The following is a 24,058-nucleotide window of genomic DNA, read 5'->3' on the forward strand; positions in this document are numbered from 1 at the left end:
GGCGAGAAATATGGATAAAAGATAAAGAATATATGAATACATAAATAAAGTAATAAAAGGAGTTAAACTTAAACTAACTATATAATTTATATAAATGGAACGCATAGAACTAGTTGAAAAAATTATCAAATATTTACAGTAAATTAGTAAAAATTTTACATAATTGACAAATATTAATATTTTTAACGATTAACTTTATATAATATGTGACTATATATCATTTTATTGTTTGAAATTTGTATCAATTATTTTGAATACTTTTAATATTTCCAAATTATTAAAAATAAATTACATAACTATGTCCGTTATTGCCTTAATAATATAAGTGCGAAAGTCACATATACCCATGTCTTAATATACAAACATGTACTACCTTATTCATTATTCCATATTTATATTTATAATATAAATGCAAGAAAAGATGTATACTAACATATAATGCTTTGTTGTTACAGTTCCGAAAATAAACTTGTATTGAAAAAAATGTAAAAACAACTTTAGAAACATGTAATTCATAAATTATTCCCTTTTATGAAGAAAAATGATTTACTTAAAAAATTGTGTTCGAATTTTGACCACGGATCGATCGCTAGTTTGTGTAATTTTTCCAGCTATTTCTTTTCAAATAAAATAATAATTATAGTTTGAAATTGTTTAAAGTTTTAAAGTTTTAAAACCACATACGTGCCATAAAATTCATAACAGACGTTAGTTCATTGGCCGAAGTAATATAATAAAACATTTAATTAGGTTACATTAAGAAATTTAATTCAAAATCCATGAAATATTGCAAAATTCAGTTATTCTGTAAGCAATCAACGTTACGGTTGACAATTATTAACTTGTCATAATAGTATGCAGCTGTCAGTCGAAATTAGTTTTAATGTCAGATAATTTTTAACATAGTTTTTGTTTTATCATTTTTTTTTGTTGCGATTTTTCGAGTTTTTTAATTAACATTATTTACGGTATCATTGAAGAAATTGGGCTCAAATATGAAAGTGTGTTGGAGAGCATTGATAAGATATGGCTTTATTTTCTGGCTGCTGTTGTGCATTACTGATTTCCTGGGCATTACCACAGTACACACTACCAGATACGGTTTGTAATATATTATTTAATTAAATCATAAAACTTGCATTAGAAAAATATTGATTCAAACGTCAATTTCAATGACAATGTCAAAAATATTATTCAGTTTTCTCTTATTACTAAACAGTTTTTGATGAAACATCCGGATTACTTTGTAAAATTAGTTAAGGGTGAGAAATTGTCATATCGTAGTTGACTAAATCGGGGGTTTCTAATTAAATTTGCAGACCTCGACGATTTGTACGAAAAGCCCACAGCGGTTAAAAGTCTGGAATCGAGAGACGAAAGTGGCACCAATAAAACGGAATATCCGGTGGTGAAGTTCGGATGGTCCTTGTTAATATGGAACCTGCTTACCTTTTGCTTCTCATTGCTCGTATGTGGGTTGATGCAATCGGTAGGACAAACACTTGTAGGAACATACAAGAAGTACAGGTTGGTAACACTAAAAATACTTATCTATTATTAAGTATAAATCGTAATTTTTATTCTTTTTTGTCTTTATGCCAAAACCTTGCAATTACATATAGTTTGCTAAAGTTAACAATATACTTATAGGCTAGATCTTAATAATATACTATGTTATGTTAGATGTAATATACAATATATATATGTTATAACAAATCAATGTATAGTCTATCCAAAGATATTTTGTACATACGTCATCTAAATTTGTGACGTTAAAACGCGGCACTGTTGACGCATAACTGTGAGTTCTAGTTCAGTTCTGCTTTTACTACAAAATTTTAGTCTAAATAAAATAACTAAACAAAAATAGTGTTATCAAATATAATTTATTTTAACATTTTAGTAAATCTAATTCATATATTATCAAAGGACTTGAAACTACAATTAAGTAAACAATTATAATAGTTTGTAGCTTAGGTTTGTGTTTGTTTATATTTGCATCCAATTATTTTCCATACCACCTATGATTTAAGGTTAAGCACGTTTGTATGTGTATCCTCGCCCAATCCACATAATTGACAATTGTATACTCAAGTAATATATCTTACTTTCATTAGAGAGTATATTTACATTTTACGCCTAGTTGTTGTGTATTTCTGTACAGTGTTGCCTTGTAATGACATTTTGATATCACTGTATTTCTCTTCCGTTTGTTCTGTTAATACCTGTATACGTCTTTCTTGATAAAAGTAGATTTAATCATTGCATTCTCCTTAATCCATTTGCTATATGTGCAAAACTATTACTATTATTTCTCTTCTGACACATTTTAACCAAATGCTAAGTATATTCTGCACAATTACACACATATCTGTTCACATAAATCTTTTACACTCTACAATAAGATTTCCTACAGTCATCATATGTTAATTATATAATCAACATTACTTGATTCCATTCTAATCACTTTGTCTTAGAAATTGGCAGGATTGAATCGTATCATATTCAGAAGAATAACTTCATTCAAGTGAATAAGTAAACTGTTAATTTCCGATCTATCAAGTATTTGTTCACAATTCCATCATTTGTCAAGTAGCATGACGTACAATATATTTACTATGATTTATTAATAAATGTTATAACAAATGAAACCTAATCAATTGTTATTCCAACATTTACCTTTTTGCATCAACTTTTGTTGTCATTGAATAAGTTGTCACTATTTTTATTATCATCTGTCATGAGTAACCGTTAGGTATATTGATCCCATTCTGAAATATTCACGTCTCATCTAGGTATATAAATTAAATAATAAGTCTTCATTCAATTCATTATATGCTTCTAAAAATGTTTGTTCCTATAAAAGCAATATACGGAAGTTCCATTTGACCTCTTTGATACTTTTTAAACTAACAGTTTGTTTTGAAAAACTACTCACTGATTTTATTTAATTCATATATCTAATCTCTGATGGAGCTTTAACATCAAGCTGATCTTTTGCTTGATTTGCCATTCGCTTCGTATGAAGAAAGTTTTTTTTTTTCGGTGAGTTCAAGAACATATTTTTAGCTTGTCTAGATATTCCAGTGACCGTGAATCCATACTAATATTTAGTGCAACTCCAACATGCTAAAATATATACAAAAAAAAATCACAGCAAATTAATATTTAACAATTATTATATAACAATTTTTATTTTACATGCTTACCTCTCCAACGAATATTACTAGCAAAAGGGGTTCTCTATTATCTCGTTCGTGTTCAAAGTAACTGATTAGAGACGCAATCTGCTCTGTCTAGCTTCGGAATTTTCCATCACAGTAATAATAAGCAGCTGTTTGAAATATTTTTTGAAAATAACAAAAGCTGGATTACTCTTTGCACAATAACTCTCAAACTTATGACTAGAATATCATGAAATTTTAACCGCTTTCTTCTGAATGTCAGTACTTACTGAAAAATCAGTGAATGCAATAAAGCAAGTGCCATCTATTTCGTAGGGCCGGAATTTTTCAGTCCATATGTTAAATACACACACAAGCACAATCATAAAAGCATATGAACAGTTTATAATTAAATAACGACATAGTAGAAAGGGTTGTATTCCCCTATAGAGACCAGTAGCCCGTAGGAATGACATCAATGTGTCTAAATTGCGCAGTTTAAGACATGCCTCTAAGTTGTTCTCTATTCCGAACCTTAGTCTTTGATTTGTATATTTCCTGCTTTCAGTTAGAATATATCTTACAGTAAATGCTGTGTTCCAATCTTACAAAACAGAGGAGGTTCACCATTCAGAAGAAACTCATGGGTTATCATACTATGACCTATTTTTTGTCGAGAGTATACAGATAAACTTTTGTTTGGTATGTCCTCTATATATAATCATTCGCAACAACTTCTGTTGATTTCCCATAGTTTATTTTTATCCAACAAATCCTAACGTAACTGGTCTAGCCTTTTATGCAACATATGAGCATTTAGGTCTTTATAGTTTCTTTTCGGATGAATTCGAACGCCTTAATAATGTCAAATAGTGGCAGGCTATGGGTAGGCTATGGGTAGGCTAAAGTGTGGCTCCTTCACCATATTTTTAAGTTCCGATCCAACGTAATCATCTGTCTTTGAACTATCAAGTGTTGATCCTATGCTATGCGAATTGATCTCACTCATGGGGAATCTTTTCATAGATAGATTAATTTCAATCTTTGGTCGAGTCCATAAAGTTATTTCATTATTCGGGATGAAGGCATAGGTCAGTTTTACTCTATTTCTAACAGGTCAATGCAAAAGGCCTAACCCTCAAAAAATATATATAAATTTGTATAAATTTGGCAGCTGTCGGATCATTAGTTTGTGAATTATAGCATTTTGAGCGAAGCAACTTCTGTTATTGTGAAATAAATGCTTAAAATGAATTTCGCTTGTTAATAAAATAATGTTTTTAAAGGGAAAAAATACAATTGAAGCAAAAACTTGGCTTGATGCCAAGTTTTCGGATACTGCCACAAGAAAATCAACCATCAAAGAATGCTATGCTAAGTTTAAACGTGAGAAAATGGACGCCCAAAAGAGGTTGTTATCGACGAGATCATATCAAAAATCCACAAAATGATTTTGAATGATTGTAAATTGAAATTAAATGAAATAGCAGACACTCTAAAAATATCAACTGACCGTGTAAATCATATCATTCATGATTATTTGGGTATGAGAAAGCTCTGTGCAAAGTGGGTGCCGCGCGAGCTCGCTTTTGACCAAACACAACGACGAGTTGATGATTCGGAGCAGTGTTTGAAGATGATCAAGCGTAATATACCCGAGTTTTTGCGTCGATATGTGAAAATAGATGAAACATGGCCCCATCATTTCACTCCGAAGTCCAATCGACAGTCATCAGAGTGGACTGCACACGATGAACCCGCTCCAAATCGTGGGAAAACGCAACAATCGACTAGTAAAGTTATGACGTCTGTATTTTGGGTTACGCATGGAATAATTTTCATTGACTACCTTGAAAGAAGCTCAACAATCAACAGGGACTATCACATAGCGTTATTGGCCCGTTTGAAAGACGAAATCGCCAAAAAACGGCCGCATTTGAAGAAAAAGGAAGTGCTGCTTCACCAAGACAATGCACCGTATCACAAATCAGTGCAAACAATAGCAAAACTCAACAATAGCAATAGCTCATTCACCGTATTCTCCAGATCTGACCACCGGTGACTATTTCCTGTTCTCATACCTCAAAAGAATACTAGCTGGAAAGAAATTTTCGTAGAATGACGAGGTGATCGCCAAAACTGAGGCCTATTTTAAAGCGAAGGCCAATCGTACTACAAAAATGGTATCACAAAGTTGGAGGGTTGTTATAACAGTTTATCATCCTTGAAAGGAATTCTGTTGAATAAAAAAAAATAATTTGGCCAAAAAAATATGTTTTACTATGGTAGGCCGGGGACTTTTCAATTGACCTGTTAATTTCCCAGAACCGATGATATGGTGCTCTATATTTATGAACTGACTGATCAAAATTTTTAGGGAAGAATGTCTTATTCTGTTGTAGGTTTTGTTTAAACCAGAGTGAGTTAGCATACATGGTCTGTGTACATCTAACTGTTCGATTTATGGATTTCGTTGATATAACAACCAACTATTATTTCCATTAAAATAAAAATAGTATTACAGTGAATTAGAAGATTTGTGTTAACAGCATACAATTGGCTCAGTAATTTCGGTAATATAATAAGGGGGTTCTCTTTTGAATTCATTCATTTAGCGTTTTTTTTTCAAGAAATGGAGCGGAAGGAATAATAATTATATTATACAATACTACTGGCGCACCGATCTTTAGATAAAGAATATTAGATTCTATGTCTGGATTCTACAGGATGTTGAACTGTATTTCTTACTCTATTTACATAGAGGGGATGGACAAAATAATTTGAATACCATACATGTACACAATATTTAGTTATTAAAATAGAAATATATTTGTAGAGTACCTGAATAGTTTCAAACGGAGTAAAGTAAAAAAACATATAATTATTATACAACATTATTGGCGTACCGATCTTTAGATAAAGAATATTAGATTCTATGTATGGATTCTACAGGATGTTGAACTGTATTTCTTACTCTATTTACATACAGGGGGTGGACAAAATAATTTGAATACCTTACATGTACACAATATTTAGTTATTAAAATAGAAATATATTTGTAGAGTACCTGAATAGTTTCAAACGGAGTAAAGTAAAAAAACATAAGCTAATTAGAAATGGAATTCTACTCTTTAGTCCTTCCTCTAAAACCTCCCATAATGGTTTAATTATGTTAAGGTCTAGCGATTGCGCCGGCCAGGGAAGATATTTGATGATATTCTGATGCTCGTTAAACCGCGACTAAAAGCAAACTTTTTTGATTGTGCGTATGGGCGCATTGTCATCTTGGAATATGGCAATTTTTAGCAGCTATATGCTAGTCATAGTAAGAACTTCATCATTGAGAGGTCGAGATATTAATTCACAGTAATCTAGCCACTGATGTAGTCAGATTTTATGATCATTACAGCATTTCTTTCGTAATTTAACGATTGCTTCCGTTATGAGGGGCTCGCAATCGCAGCCTTTCCATGAATGATAAGTTTCTGGAGCTCCCGCCACACTCTTTTTGTCGAAACAGTATTACTCAAGTGAGTATTGTGTTCTGTGGATACTTTTACCGCGGTAGTATTATGTTGTCTGGCCACAATCTCACAATGTATTTGTCAGCTAACTTTGGGCTTTGCCTAGTATTCCTATATCATATCAGATATTATCGCTCGTTAAATGTTAACCAATTCAGATGTTTTTGTCACAGAGGCTACTTCTAAGCAAGCACCAACCATTTATTCTTTTTCGAAGTCTCAGGGATCACATATTTCACCGATCGCTTGTTTTAACCGTAGCAAAACAAAGGATCTTTAATTTATCTAACATAAATATATTGATCCTGTAATCCAATCCATTCTCTTAAGACAATGTTGAAGTTAAAATAGCTTGTTATCTCTCAACGATAGGACTTTTATATGAGGCAATAAAATTCCATGCATTAGTCCTTGTTTGTTTGAAGTCGTGAAATGTCCTATTGATATTCTCAAATAGGCATAAGTGTAGCTGAAAACTTACAAAGACTTCGAAGAAGCGGTGATTTCGATAAAATTGAAAGAGAAAACCGTAACCGGGCAAGATATGTTAAGCTTGATGATATCGTATCACTATCAATTGGAATTGACGCATTTGAGCTGAATTTAACAAAAAATGGTATTATAAAAGCAAAAATGTGCCAAACTTATTTTACGTACGGGTAATCCTTAATTTTATTTGGCAAAGTTACTTGTTGCAATTGATCCTACGTAGAGTTACTCAGCAACAATTCATGAAAATATCCGAAAACTAACCCATTCACGTATACCCTTGAAAGACATTTCTCGACACGAAGTTCAAATGCTACCCAAATTGCAAAAGAGTAAATAATAAATTTCCGTCAGCTGGCTAGCATAGTAGTGTAAGTAGTTAATATATATAGTGCGCTCAATAAAAGAGTGAACTCACGTGATCTGAATTGATGACGTTATAACGTCGCAATGTTGCCGCATCAACTGTGAGTTGTAGTTCGTTTTGGCTTTGACATATAACAGAAATCTAATCTAAATTAAATAATTAAACAAAAATACTGTTATCAAATATAATTTATTTTTACATTACACTACAATTAATGCATATATTTTCGAATGACTTAAAACTATAATTAATTGTAACTGTAATAAATATTATCTGTACTCTGTCAATAATATTCAGTGCAGCTGCAATACGCTAAAATACATTTTCAATAATAACCGCAGTAAATTAATATTTAACAGTAAAAATGATTACTTCTCTAACGAATATTACAGGCAAAATAAGGCCACCATTATGTCGTTCCTGTTCGAAGTAACCGACTAGAGACGTAATCTCTTCTCTGGGGTTTCGGTATTTTCAATCAAAGTAATAATTTTGTTTATTATTCTTCCTGATTCTACAATCTGCCCTATTGGCAATAAGTATATCTTATGTCTATATTATGTATGCATATCATGTAGAAAATCACTTCATTAAGCAATCTTCTGAATAACATATTCTCTTAATTAATTAATCTTATTCTACAGCTAATTCTAAAGTCTACATATGTCCAGTGATCAGATCAGGTGGTGTCAAACGTTTTAAAATACGCACTTCACTATTACGTCGCATATTGAGCTGATTAGCGACTACATTGGGATGCACTGACACTCTTTCGAAGTATTTCACACATTCGACACATTGAATTACACTCGTTATAGGTTCTATAGGAATATCGCCTTCTATCAGTTTATTTGAAATATAGCACAGATCATCAAGAATGGCACGCAACACCTTATTTTGAAACCGTTGAATGATGGATATATTATATTTGCTAGCGATACCCCATAGTTGGATTCCATATGATCAAATAGGCTTAAGTATAGATTCATACAGCAATACCTTGTTATCTAATAATAACTTGGATTTACGCCCAATGAGCCAATACACTTGATATAAATTAAGTTGTTTCCGTTTAGAGAGTATATGCTTCTTCCAGGTTAGGCGTCGATCTAAATGCATACCAAGATATTTAACATGTTCTGCTTGGGGGAGTTGACGATGATTGAAATTTACTGGTGGACATGTTCTTCTACGCAAGGTAAACGTTACATGCGTGGATTTTGTTTCATTGGCTTTAATGCGCCATGTCTTCAACCATAATTGTATTTGCTCCAGGTGTCTTTGTAGGTTTATTGATACTGTGACTGGATCTCCATGGGATGCTAAGATTACTGTGTCGTCTGCGTATGTTGCCACAGTAGTTATTTTTGTGGTGGGCAGATAGGCCGTATACAGAGGATACAGTACTGGACCCAGTACACTACCTTGCGGAACTCCTGAATATATGGAATTTAATTCGATATGTTCATCGCCTTGATTTACAATAAAATTTCTATCAGTGGGATACGATTTTAGTAACTGATAGTCCGGATGAGGGAGAAGTTTATTTAGTTTAAGCTGCAAGCCCGTATGCCATACTTTGTCAAGAGCCTTAGATATGTCTAGGAAAGCAGCCGAACAATATCTTTTGGCATTTAGGTCAGTGTTAATTTTGTTTACAAGTCTATACACTTGTTCTAACACTTGTTAGCCCCATGCTTATTGCGAAATCCAAACTGATGTTCTGGAATAATTTTTCTTTTTTCTATTATATAATTTAGCTTCTTTATGCATAATTTCTCGAAAACTTTCCAAATTATCGGTAATAAACTTATAGGTCGGTAGGAGGTCACATCTTCTGGTATTTTTCCTGGTTTAAGATTCATTAATATTTTAGCTACTTTCCATATACTACGGAAGTATAGCATTAAATAGTAGCATAGCATTAAATATAAGTGTTAATGGTTTCATATCCTTTTCTGATAGTTCTTTTAAAATTTTACCAGTAATTATGTTATAACCAGGAGCTTTTTCAATATTTGTCTCCTTCATTATTGTTTGTTTAACTTTTTTGACCGTTAATTTCCCGTGTGGTAAGTCCATTCGAATCTAGAAAGCTAGTAATTTTTTTTCTTCATCTTTATGTAGCTGAGACTAGAAAGGTTTAAAAAAAAATTTTAATTGTTTTGAGAAAATGTCGGCCTACTCTTTATTGCAGTCCTTTACTGTTGCCAATTCCGTCGTAACTTTTTCTGCTATCTTTTTCTCTATTACACATGATATATCTGTATTTTTTCTTAGAAATGTTTCACTGTTAGGAGTCGCAGAATATGCTGCCTCCTGTATATTTTTTATAAGGTTTATTGCTACTATTTCTATATCCATTTAAGTTTGTAATGGTAAGTTTAGAGATATGTTTTGTTCTAAGTTTTCTCTAAATGACGGCCAGTTAGTTCTACTATTACACAGAGAAGGGAGTTTTTCTTTGATGGTAATTTTTGAAGAAATTGTTACTATTATTGACGAATCATCAGAAGACATGTTGAAACATGATTCTGCAGGACACTTGTTTGTATCAATATTTTTTGTAATACAGTTATCTATAGTATCTGGTTTTTTATATCTCTCTGAAGGCCAATATGTTGGTTCACCAGTAGAGATATGTTGTAAATTATCTGTCTTTATTGCTTTTGGTAGTTCTCTACCTTTTGAGGTTATTATTCTTGAACCCCATATTAAATGTTTTGCATTGTAATCTTCTCCAGCTATAAATCTATTACCTAGCGTACTGAAGAATTCTTGAAAGTGTTCTGCCTTGTTGTTATGTTTGGGTGGGCAATAAATCGCAGACATTGTTAATGGTTCATGGACTTCCTCTATGGTTATACTGGCGACTTATAGATAGTCTTTGTGGAATTTGCCTTTTTCGAAATGCTTTATATCATCTCGAATGATTATGGCTGTACCTACATGTACTTTATCATCAGGGTGATTTGTATGATAAAGTTTATAGTTGGGAATTTTCAAATAATATTTGTCCGCAAAATGTGTTTCGGAAACCATCATAACGTCAATATTTTTTCAGTTACGAATATTTTTAGTTTCCTGGCTTTTTGTTGGAGCCCATCGGCATTCCAGACGACGATTTTGTAGCTAATGGTTTCAGGCATTAGGCAAGTTTGCTGACGACGGTTGTGAGTAGACCAAGCGTCGTACTCATTTGATCCATTAGTTTTGCCATCATGTTTTCTAATCTAGAAATATTGCTGCTAGTTTCAGTAGGTTGTGATGTGGTTTCTCGATTTTGTGCTGAACCATTTTCAACCATTTGGGCAGAAGTTATGTCTGGTTGAGTTATTCTGGTGGGTACACTGGTAGGTGTGGATTGTTTTTGTTGCTGTTGATGCCTTTTTTCTTTTAAGGCAGGATAGAGTTTCTGCTGTAGCTGCTTGTGAACTGCGCAACCCCTTTAGTTCGCAGGATGGTTTCCGTTACAGTTAGCACATTTCACTTTTTCACCGCGAACTTTACGAGTAAAGTCTCCTGTTTTGTGTTCTCCTGCACATTTTACGCATATTGCATCTATGTGATTTGCGACAGTAAGTCTTTGGGTGCCCGTGGGCTTAACACCTCGTGCATTGCGGTATGATGGTTTTTGTATGTGATGGTTCGCATTTAATAATATTATTTTCCAATTTGGTGATTTCATACACCGCCTTATTATTTCCATTAGGTTTTAAATCAACATAAAACATAGACAGAGGTTTTTTTGTCCTGCGATATCGTATATTGTGAACATTTACGACCTCGTGGCCTTTTTCAGCTAGTGCTACCTTGATAATGTTAAAGTCCGTCCCGTGATGGCCTGAATATATGGTATTGGGCGTTTCTTTCATCTAATTCTTTTACTAGAAATTTAAAGCGTTCCGCTTTGAACAATTGTATTTTTATTGTTTCATAGCTCACTGTTTTAATTATATAGTTCTTAGTAATGGGTTTTTAGTAGGTCCTGGATGTGTTTTATTACTCCTACCTTATAGACTGTTATTGGTGGTGGTTTAGGAACAACTTTTCAGGGCTTGGTTGTATATTCCATTCAGTTTCTTTCTACAGGTTGCTAAAGCTGTTTTTTGTCTCTATTGGTTTCTGTAACCAATAGTCACTGATTCTTCTTTGTTTCCTCGCGATTTCTTCTTCTGGGCTTTTCAATCCTTTTTTATTAATGACTGTAATCCATTCTGTTTGTGTCTGTTTATGATATAGAAGGTAATAATAACCATAAAGTACTGTATTTTCTCGGTAGGATTATGATATCAATCTTGATGACGAGACAAAATATTTGTTTAGTTAGATGAATAATTTAAGACTTCTCTCAAGAACTCAGCCATAAATAAAGTGATAAATAGAGCGAAAATCTAAGAGTAAATAAACTGTTAAAAGTGTAAAAACTACTCTCATCACAGTAATTATATGTTAAATATTACCTTTGATGTAATCAAAAGTTTTATGTAATAACAATGTTAAACTAAGTTTTTTAAGAAGGAACTTATTAATGATTACCTTTAAATTATGTATATATTTTGTTTATTTATTAGCCCTATATATTAGATTCAAAGGATTTTTTATTAATTTTTGTGAAAAATCGGATAATGATTTTATTAAACTATGTAATCCATAGCCACTATATTTTTCCGTCTTTTAGGCAATATCGACCAGTTCTTTTGGTATCATCATAAAAAATGAAGCGCCGCTCAGACAAGTCATGTCTCATATTTTTGCTCAAGTAGTAATCAGAAGGGGAAAGGTCTGGAGAACACGAAGAGCGCTCAGCTTAAACGCATTAATTTTAGTCGTTAGCTATATATATTGAAGGTTTCATCAAGTAATACCCTCAAATCTTCGTCTTACATTTTTGGCTGCTCAGAACACACTTTGACTTCCGTGTCAAAATTAACACTTTCAAAACGTCGAAACCATTGTTCACATGTTAAAATCGATGGAGAATGGTTTTTGTAAGCTTCACACGGAATTAGGTGAGCTTTTTCTCCAAATTGAAGTAAAAAGAAATACTTCCCGCGCATGCAATATACTTGGCACAAATTCGACGAATTGACACATACTGAAAAGTGAAGCCTGCGCGTGAAGTTTCAACATGGAGTTGGTTAAAAACCTACCCGATCCGATTAACATCACAGTATCTATTGTAAATACTTTAAAATTAATTTACAGGCCTCATATTATATAATATTTTACTCCACATTAAACAAATTTTACCCGATGGTAGGCGATTCTTCCAGAAATATCCCGGATTACTTTTTTAGTTTTCTTTACAATCAAATTAATATTTTATATATATTAGGAACAAGTATTCTTTATTGCAACATCAACAAGCCCACTCAATATATACCAAAACGGTCAATGCATCCAGTCGTATCCCTGTCATAGTGAAAAATCCATTAATGAGAGCATCAGATACCATCCTGACAAATTTTGAGGTAAGTTAAAATTTGAGAGCTATTTTATAGTGGTTTAAATTTATTTTATTTGTTTTTATTAGACATTAGGAAAGAAAACTATTGAAAAAAGTTGTCCAAATCTTCTCATGAAAAGAAGCGGAAGCAATTTGTCTTGCTTAACCGAGTTTAATGGAAGAGCTTGCAGGACACTATTTAGACAAGATCTGATTAAACATCCTGGCATAAGGTTAACGGGGCAATGTTACTAAATTTAAATGATTTCAATAATATTTAATACTATTACGTCTAGCTCTATTGACCAATTGGAGATTAGATATCAACAGTTGAAGGATGAACTTCATCGACACCAGACTACATCTTTGAAAGACCATGCAGCTTTATCCAGGAAAGTTGAAAACGTAACCAAAGCCAAGAGAGAGATAGAGAAGCAATTGACAGTGATGCAGAAGGAGAATCGCGCAGCCAAACAACAATTGGAGGAAATGGTTCAGGAAAAGGCCGCGCTTTTAAAGAAGCTCGAAAACGCTACGAAAGAATTCAAATCAAACACACGGTCGAAGAAATTTGCTCTTGCTAAGCTTGAAGAGGTTACTACCAATGTAGAAGAATTAAGGTAAAACTTAGTAGTAATAACGCAATAGTTTCGTAATAATTTTCATCAAAACCTTGCATTTGTCGAGCAAATATTTCAGACAAGTTTGGTCGCCCCAGTCTCTGAGACCATGTGGAAAAGCTTTAAATTTCTGACTTTTTTATTACGAGATTCTAAAACATCTATAAACGAAATTTGCTTTAACCAATATAACAGGTCAATTGAAAAGTCCCCGGTCTATCATAGTAAAACGCATTTTTTGGCAAAATTAGTTTTTTATTCAACATAATTCCCTTCAAGGGTGATACACTGATTATAGCGACCCCCCGACTTTTCGATACTATTTTGTAGTACGATTTGTCCTTTGCTTCAAAATAGGCCTCAGTTTCGGCGATCACCTCTGCATTCGACGAAAATCTCTTACCAGCGAGCTTTCTTTTGAGATCTGAGAACAGGAAATAGTCGCTGGGGGCCACATCAGAAAAATACGGTAGATGAGGAAGCAATTCGAAGCCCAATTCATGGATTTTTTCCATCGTTTTCACTGACTTGTGACATGGTGCATTGTCTGGGTGAAGCCGCACATTCTTTTTGTTCAAATGCGGCCCGGTGATTTCGTCCTTCAAAGGGTCCAATAACGCTATGTAATTGTCGCTGTTGATGGTCCTTCTTTTCCAACGTAGTTAATGAAAATTATTCCATGCGCATCCTAAAATATATACGCCATAATCTTGCCAACCGACTGTTGTGTTTTCCCACCCTTTGGAACGGGTTCATCGTGTGCACTCCACTCGGATGAATTGAACTTCGGAGTGAAATGAAAGAGCCATGTTCATCCGTAGTCACATATAGATGCAAAACTCGGGTTTATTACGCTTGAACATCTTCAAACACTGCTCCGAATCATCAACTCGTCATTGCTTTTGGTGTGAGCTCCCGCACTTTGCACAGTGCTTTCTCACACCCAAATATTCGTGAATGATATGATGCAGACTTTCGGTTATTATCTTTAGAGTGTCTGCTATTTAATTCAATTTCAATATACGGTTATTCAATATTATTTTGTGGACTTTTTAAATGTTTTCATTGGTAACAACCTCTTTTGGGCGTCCACTGCGTTCACCGTCTTCAGTGCTCATTTCACCATGTCTAAACTTAGCATACCATTTCTTGATGGTTGATTTTCCTGGGGCAGTGTTCAGAAACTCAGCAATAAGTCAAGTTTTTGTTTCAACTGTATTTTTTCCCTTCAAAAAGCTATATTTTATCAACACGCGAAATTCTTTTTTATCCATTTTTTTCACAATAACAAAAGGTGCTTCACTCAAAATGCTATAATTCATAAAATAATAATATGACAGCTGTCAAATTTATACAAATTTATATATCTTTTGAGAGTTAGGGCTAACTAAAAAACATATGGATTTAATTCTATTAGCGCCATCTATTTGTCAGGCCGGGGACTATGAAATTTAATTAAGATAAAGAAAAATATTTTGGGTACACGGGATTCTTAAATAGTTGACTTTCTTTTGACATAGCAAATAATATTCTTGTATTCAAGGCGCTTGTAAGAACATTTCTGAACAAAAATGGTAAAGCTATGCATTTTCGAAAATATTCTCCTTGCATGCTGTACATATTGCAGTAATATGCTCCAAACACAAATATGCTACACTTACAAAACCACGTGTCCATGTTTTTTATAGTCCCAATAGAAGCATCTACCACTTGTGACATTTGCCTGTCCCTCATTTCGGTCTCTCCCCACCATATCCAGCAGACACAATTTCAAAAGTTGTGGGCTTCTTTGTTGTCACTGTATGCTGTTATAATCACAGGTTTGCATTTATAGGCGGTCTATGGATTAATCTCATCGTGGTGATGCATAGTTGATACTAGGGATGCAGAAAAAATATCGATATTTTCTGGAAAAAATATCAATATTTTTGGCCGATATTTTTTTGCCTCATATATCGATATATCGATATTTTTTTAGTCGATATTTCTCGATATTTCTTCAGAATAACTTAAATATCAATTATAATAAACCTTGAACATTGGTAGTCAATTTTAAAGGTTTGGTCTATTTTTAAAAATATCGATATATCGATATATTGGTACTTTTTTCGGTGGCCAACACTCTCAGTTGATACCATTGCTCCCTTTCGCGGAATGTTTGCAACAAATGTTTGACTCGCTATGAAGCCATTTCATTATTTACCCGTTACTTTACTTTTAAAAGCACACAAGACAATATTCAATATTTTATTCTATGGTACGTGTGGTAAACTAGAAAAAATCCGCTGTCCTTCCAATAATTTATGGTTGAGATTCAGGTAGGCTAGGTAAATTGTTTATTTAATTTAGGCAATTGAATCGATTAACAGCATATTTTTAGCCTATATATTTTAAATATATTTGGAAAATATATTTTATTATCAACGTGTTTGATGTTTAAGTGCATTTATTTACGGTAATCGAGGACTGCTTAATAAAATATGTTTTCGGGACGAAGATACTATGTTAAAATAAATAATTTTATCAAAAGTTCGATTTGTTGCCAAAACCTATTGTTGACATGTTTGTAATCGAAAAATGAATATTTTAAAAAATGGAGAATTTGGATTTTGTAACTTTGAAGTTTTGTCGAGAGAAATGAGTGTAATGCATTTTATTCAATGATCTTTAGAGGAAAATTAGTTACAAAATGGTCTGCTGAGATTGTTTAACATCTTGTGTTTATACTCCAAAAAGTACTGGAACGCCTTATATCAAGGTGTTATGTGGACATTAGAAATGCAAGTTATTTGATTATCACTATTCAGGTATTTCGGTAATCCCTGTCCGGCATTTTTGCGCTCGCGAAAAAACATTATTTATAATGGATAGTGTATTACATAGACCATTTAATTAGATATTTAGGGTAAATGATGTGGCTCGGTGAATGGAGGTAAAACGAAATGAAACAGTGGTGTTTACATTATGTGACCGTTATTTATTGGCAGCGGTGTTACCTGGGGACGAGGCTTGAGCAGTCGGTGGTGGCACATCTAAACCAAATGATGGTCGGCTACTGAATGATCGAAATAACCTTCAATAACAACCCAGATAAACGTCTCAGGGTTGTCGCCAGCTATTCATTATCGGGTTCTAGTTGGCGCTGCTGGCACCCCGCACGTGTTTAAGATCTAGGATTATATTTCTGGGTATTTTGTAGACCGTTATTCCACGATGTAAAATTCGACATGCCTCAAGGTCGCTACAATACTCCCCTGCCAGAATTTTATATAAAATTACTCCAAGCAACAAAAATACAAAAATGTATGAAAAAATATCAAATACAAAAAAAATATATATACCAAACAAAATGTGCTGTGTGAAAAGGACTTTGAAAAATATGGTAAATCGAAACGGTTGTAGTTGGTACGGTCGCGATCCGGTACGGCTGTTAATATCTTCCGGCCCTACAGATACCGTTGCTTCATCGTTGCTTTGGCACTTGAATGTGGTCCATCGACGACGTTGAAAACAAGCTATTTTTCGGACAGGGCTCCCATAATCGACGCTGTGGGAGGATCGACTGTTCGACGACGTGGTAGCTTATTTTCTTCGACGACGAGACGTTAGCAATTCTGGTACCTCGGCGAAGACATGACGAGTCTACGGTGACTGCAATTGGTACCTAGCTTCTGGAGCTGCTCTGTGACTAATCCGTAGTCACATACGTTACAGTAATTCAGAAAAGACAAATAACGACGGTATCCGACCGAAGCTGCCCAAAGCCTTTCAAATCAAAATGTCTGCCATTATGACGGAGACGGCGGGCGAAGGAAGACATTATGATTTAAACAGCACCGAAAGAAATGTTTAGCCGAGTCGCTGATGATTAAACAGTGATGTAAAAATATCTATGAATTCGAAAGATTGTGAAAGAAAATTTTGACAAAAAATTTTTTAAAAATTAATTGGAAATAATGAAATGAATAGGAATAAAATGAAAAGGAATGTTGAAGGTAAAATCGAAAACGAATCGAATTAAAAATATTTAAAATTTTGAAACAGAAAATATAACGGCCACGTAAAATACACCATGTTGCACGTACCCTCCATTCATGAGTCCAAGCCCAATTTTGCGAAAGATCACGTCGGGGTCACCAATTTAAGGTAAATGATGTGGCTCAGTGAATGGAGGTAAAACGAAATGAAACAGTGGTGTTTACATTATGTGACCGTTATTTAAATAAAACGGATGGCAGCGGTGTTACGTGGAGACGAGGCTTGGGCAGTCGATGGTGGCACGTCTAAACCAAACGAGGATTGAGCACTGAATGAATCGCACTACCCTTCAATAACATCCCAGATAAACGTCTCGGGGTTGCCGCCAGCTATTCGTTATCGGGTTCTAGTTGGCGCTGCTGGCACCCCGCCCGTGTTCAACATCTGGGATTATATTTCTGGGTATTTTGTAGACCATTATTCCACGATGTAAAATTCGACATGCCTCAAGGTGGTTACATATACATGATGCTCACATTTCATGAAAATTTCGGATGCAATTTCAAAAGAACAGTTTCTCTTCTAGCTAAATCATTAGTCGAGTTATTCTTTAATTTATTCGGAATCGGCGCAGTAACCGGGTGGAGCCAGATTCGGTAGAAAGTACGGCGATTACTGATTTTTCTGTATGAGCGCGTTGTCATTACAACAAATCACCTTATTATATATTTGAGACGTATTTTCAGTTCAAATTGATCATTTTTTGTCGATAGCAATCAGTATTAATTGCTTCTTCATATTTCAACGTTTCATAATGTATAACACCAACGTAGTCTCAGCAGATATAGAGCATGGTCTTGCGACAAAACCAATTTGGCTTTGCCATATCAAATCATGATTTTTTCACTTGGAATTTTCAATTAGGTCATTCAGTTCATAGGTCGCCCATCGTCATATCTTTGGAAACTTCCCAGTGCCTGTAATCGTTTACCAACTGCAATCAACTCAAATTCAACACTTCTGCTAATTTGTTTGAGTTTGTGTTTGGTCTTCATCCAATGACTCCAGCAGTTTCGCATTTTTTCGTTTTCTTTTCGCACGTATTTGTTCCACCAGAATATTCTTCGCCTCTGAACTTAATTTCAGTCAACAAACCGCTCAGTCAGCAAACGATAGCTTTGGGTGGCTTTTTTCTTTTGATGAGCAATAAAAGTAATGCGTGACGCAAATGTTCGTTTTCAGGTAGGAAACTCGACAAATTCTAGAAATATGAAATCTATAACGCTGTTATTTTGGATGATCAAAACAAGAAATAGTTGCATAACACATAACCACGTCTTAATATTAATTGATTAACTACCAATAATTGGGGTGACCATAAATTTTCGTTCAGTGCTTCAGTTCTCATGTAGTTCAATAATTTGTTTCCTGTTTCAGAAACGTGTAGTTTATAAGGCATAAACTTCGATATTGATATTAGTATAAGGCTATAAAAGTTCTTCCAATCAAATCATAACTAAACCGTAAACGTATTATTCATAATGACTGCAAAATTACAACAACAACCTATATATCAACGTATGTAGTGCCTTAACGTGAAAAACCAAAAGGAAACTTATTTATTTAATTTATGTTGAAATTGAAGATATTCATTTTAAAGCTGGATAACTGTAGATTTAAACAAAAACTTGAAAAATATGAAACTTGATTTGTCGTTGAAAAATATATAAAAACTATGTCGTTAAAGAGAGGACGCGAAAAGCTATATCTGTTTAATGACTTAAACTTTGAATCGTTTTGTTACATACAACAATATTAGTTGCAGTAATATCTAAAAAAAATTTGTTAATTAGAACAAGTTTTTTTCTGTGTTAAGATTTACACTATTTCACCGCTCTATCGCTACAGGCAGCAATTGGAGCAAGTGACACGAGACAAGGAGATCTTGGAGAAGAAGTTGAAGCTCCTGGAGGTCGAATATAACAAGCTACATGATCGATATATCGCTGCGCAACAAATGTCAATTGCTAGAAACCAAGACGATAACTTGCCAGAAAGGGACGAGAATAGTCAGAAATTCCCAAATCTGGCGGTAGAAAACTTACATTTCTCAAACGAATCCGCACTTCAGGTTAGTATCAGTTAAATATTTAGTGAAATAAATCGCTGGGTTCGCCCTTCGTAGAAGACAGCGAGTGTTTTAGCGTCGGTGTCGCAGACGGAGGTTGACATGAAAATGATCCAAGAGAAAATCAAACAATTAGAGAAAAATCTCGAGAATCTAAACATAAGCGGCGATGGACTCGAGTGCTACAAACCAGTGGAGCAGTTTGAAGTAAACACTCGTCATGCTCTCAATGAGTTTGATTAATTCCAAATGGTTTCAGTCTGATTTGAGCCTGTCTGTGGCTGAAATCACCACCGATTCCCAACAACGCCATGCTAATGGCTCGTTGACGACTTTCAGTGGATATTCCAGCAACAATAGCCCACGACCGAATATTTGGACGCAAAGAGTTGCAGAGCTGATTGGAAAAAATCGAAATCAATTTGCGAAGGTCTCGAAGAAACCTAAATAGTACTTTGATGTTTCAGATAACAAAGATTCTTTTCTAGATTCAAGTCTTAGCCAACCAAATGCAACAAAAAGCGAAAGTCCTTAGTGGAATCAAACAAAGCGGAGACAGCAGCGCCGAAGAGAGCAGCCAGTCGGACGAGAGAGAACCGAAACGTTTAGTTAGTAGTTCTATTGCTTTTAAAAACTTTTTGAAGAGCTTGAATGGCTTGGAGACAGTGAACAAGACTCAATCTCTCCCACACGGTATATTTAAATAAACGAACAACCTGAAACAAACTGGCTATTTTATTTATTGGTTTATGATTATTTTAATATTATGAAATTATCATGGTTTGCAAAATATGGAAAATCACCAGATATATTAAAAGCCTATAGACTTATTTCTTTCTTCTTTGCAATTTATGTTAAAACGAATGAAACCAATTATGGAGGGAAAAAACATATTACCTACCCACCAGATTGGGTTTATTAACAAACATTCAACAATTGGCCAGGTGCATAGAATAACAGATGAAGCATAATTGAAAAAACCTATGAACGTTCAGCTATATTCTTAAATGCAGCATAAGCCATCGATAAGGTACAACATGATGGTCAACATAACAAATAGCAACAACGCTAAGTATCTCGAAATGAATCTTGATGCAAAATTTCGCTGCAAGAAAAAGAACGTGTAAAAAGAAAAGAAAATAACGGGAGTTAAAATATAGGAAATTGTTTTCGTTAATTCGACGAAAATCACAATTACCAGTATATAATAAATTATTATTATTCAAGCAAGCCTTGGAACCTATATGGACACAAATGGATTTCAATTATGGGGATGTCCCACGAAAAGTAATATAAAATACAAGTTTTCCAGAGTAAAGTCCTGAGAAGTACTGCAAGGGCGCCCAGATTCTGCAGGATTGATTACATACACCGAGATCTTCAAATACCGACTGTTATTCCGGAAATCAAGAGAACTGCAAGGAGATATGAGGAGATGCTCCATTCGAATCAGTGTCTATATCGAAATATTATAGCTCTAACACCAAAACAGGACGCAGACTCAAAACACGCAAACAACTTGATCTTGTATAGAGTAGTGTAGTGAAGTGCATTTAATAGAAAAAAAAGCAGTGTTCAAACATCAAAATTATTTAAAAAATCTTCTAATGTGTGTTAGACATATAAAGAAGTATGTGGCAGCGCCTATATAGTGACGGCATATGTATATATGGTTGCATAAAAAAATGTTAGAGGAGTTGCCTTAAAATATAAAATTGTATGAACGCAACGGCGCATGCACGTGCTAAAGCCACCGGATGAAGATTCCACCATCTTAATGCATTCGGTGTTGTGACTTTAACCGAGTTGTTTGTAAAGTGTAAATACAAAACGACGCAGTTGAATCTAGTATTTTAATTGCCCACCACCTTCACCAAATCAGTTCAACAATATCAAATCTAACATATGTTAGACTCTCATTTTTACCAATTAGAGTTTACCTGGACCAGTTTACCGAAACGCCAGTAAGCAACTTGGAAACCATGCCATAATGCATTTAGTCTTACCTAGCCTGGTTACCTTAAGGTTTTCCTTATCGGATTTTAAATTTTTGCGTCTTAATAATCACTATAATAACTATAAATTAATAAACTATATTCAGGGTGGGATTCAAACTCGCGACTATCGCAGCTCTAAGTGGACTGTTACAGAAAATATGACTTCAGAATTGTTGTTCCCTGTCTTTTAATGCAATTCGATATTCATCTAAATTTTGGGTATCCTAAGATATCTTACCATAAGAAGAACTAGACTTCCGCAAGAAGGAAGAAGCAATATTTGCTGAATATGGCGACTGTGATAGGGATTTCCTTTTGAGAAGTTTCATGCATATTCTATAGGACCTAAGCTTGTGGCATGCCATTTTATAAAAGCTGATATTTTCTACACTATAATTACAATTTCACTATTACAAAGTATTTGATGAAATTCAGTCGCGGTGGCTTCGACAGAAGTACTATTTTGATATTTTATATAGCTTATTTTAAATTGTTTCCGCTGCACCCAGGCAGGTTTGATAATTCTAATCTTCTACGCAAGAAAAAGATAGACAGATATGTTCCAAAATTACATAGATATATAAGTTAACTGCGACCTTTCATTGTACATAAACACTATTTGATCACTCAGATGTCGCTAACGACGAGTGCAGTTAGTAGATAGTTAGTCTGCTCTATTTCATAAGTTAGTTATTGTTAGAACCGATGTTGAAGGGTATATTTGGTGAAAGTGGTAGGCAATTAAAGTAATGGATTCACTCATTCGCTCTGTATTTATACTGTACACACAACTCGTTTAAAGACACAACAGAGAATGCATCAAGCAAGCGCTGTAGCCATGTAGCCATAGAGAAATAGAGATTTAACCTAATAGGAAATTTTGGAGAATTATTTCGCAACGTCCAACATGTAGATGTTGCTACTTTTAACTTATTACTTGCTTTAATCGCTATGCTATAAGCCGCGAAGGAATCTGATTGGCTCACTTAGTTTCTATGGTACGTTTGTTATTTATTTATTTTGAGCGCCATTTTCAGTATGGCTGTCATAAGGAATAGTACGTTTAGAGATTAAATTGTTAGTTCATTAGTATATATAAGTCGGTAGTACAAAAAGTAAAGTGAATTATTGATCTAGGAAGTGTTGTGAATCCGGATAAACAGATGGTAAAGAAATGCAGAATCCTTTTCATTCAAAGGAGTATTTGGATGTTATTAAACAATGGTTGATAATGTTAAAAATCCCAAACTGAATGAATTAAGTATCAAAGAAAATTACGATCGTTACATCATGTTTTGTTGGAGTAAGTTGATTCATATATACTCAAACATCAAATATTGATTTTTTTAATTTTAGAAATTAATCCCCTTCCGAAAGAAGCTATGCAAACCGGTATATACCTTTCTTCTTGGATCAATAGTTGCAGCTCTAATAAAATAAATAGTAGCTCAATGCAAATCTATTAAGAGTAGGTAAACCGATATTCAATACACGAGGAATATTGCTGTAAAATGTATTGCTCAAGTAAGAATAAATTTGTTAAAGTGACATCAATTTAATAACCACCTTGAGGAGTTCTTTTCATTAAATAAAAAAAGTTTAATTATTCGTATAAATATTCGTTAAGGCTATTTAACCAAGATAGTTTTTTTTGGATCCAGCCAATCGGTTCAGGAATGCACATCCTCGGCTAGTATGTTTTAGAAGTCATTTGAATCGTTTAACATAAGTTAATTTTTTTCACATCATTGGCATTTAGGAAATTGTGAAGAAGAAGAACATGAGGGCTCTTTGCTTCTATAAATTGCAGATATTCATATATGAATAGACGAGCTAAGGCAATATCTTATACCCCAGAATATTGTTTCATTATACTGCCACTAGGGATATACATATATATATACATATATATTTACACATATATAAATTTACATTATATATTTATTGTTATCAATTATTATTTATATTTATTTACTTTTAAATACATTTATATTTAATTGAATTTTATTTAATAAAATTATTTAATAAATTTCAGAAAAAAATTGTTTTTTATTTTAATTTCACTGGTCAATTTAACATAACCTCAAGGATGTCAAGTGCCAAACATTACTAATGAGCCAGTCAAATGTCTTCACATTAAAATATTTTTCGTACAGGTGCCTATAATGGAGATTTAAATTAACCAAATGACTTGAATGGCCAATTATGCGATCTCTGGATGTTGGGCAAAGCAAAATGTGGCGGCTTAGACAACCAGACATACTGCACAACGCGCAAAGCCCAAAAATAAAACCGACAACAGTGAAGGGTATTTCTTCTTCTTATACTTTACACTGGCCGAT

The 24,058-nt window shown here is 33.9% G+C and overlaps 1 protein-coding gene across 1 annotated transcript; it reads left to right on the forward strand.

Annotated features, from left to right (window-relative positions):
• The first annotated feature begins 864 nt into the window (after positions 1-864).
• On the forward strand, positions 865-20,445 carry LOC143199712 (uncharacterized). The gene is made up of 9 exons (XM_076409705.1): positions 865-1,101; positions 1,320-1,527; positions 12,883-13,018; positions 13,081-13,226; positions 13,290-13,613; positions 19,500-19,722; positions 19,777-19,926; positions 19,979-20,149; positions 20,208-20,445. Exons 1-9 carry the CDS (start codon positions 996-998, stop codon positions 20,424-20,426), a joined length of 1,683 nt encoding a protein of 560 aa, XP_076265820.1. The 5' UTR covers positions 865-995; the 3' UTR covers positions 20,427-20,445.
• Positions 20,446-24,058: the final 3,613 nt, after the last annotated feature.

The sequence above is a fragment of the Rhynchophorus ferrugineus genome, unplaced genomic scaffold, assembly GCF_030347505.1.
Source record: "Rhynchophorus ferrugineus isolate W39M unplaced genomic scaffold, kcgeb_rfMv2 rfM7, whole genome shotgun sequence".
NCBI classification, from domain to species: domain Eukaryota; kingdom Metazoa; phylum Arthropoda; class Insecta; order Coleoptera; family Curculionidae; genus Rhynchophorus; species Rhynchophorus ferrugineus.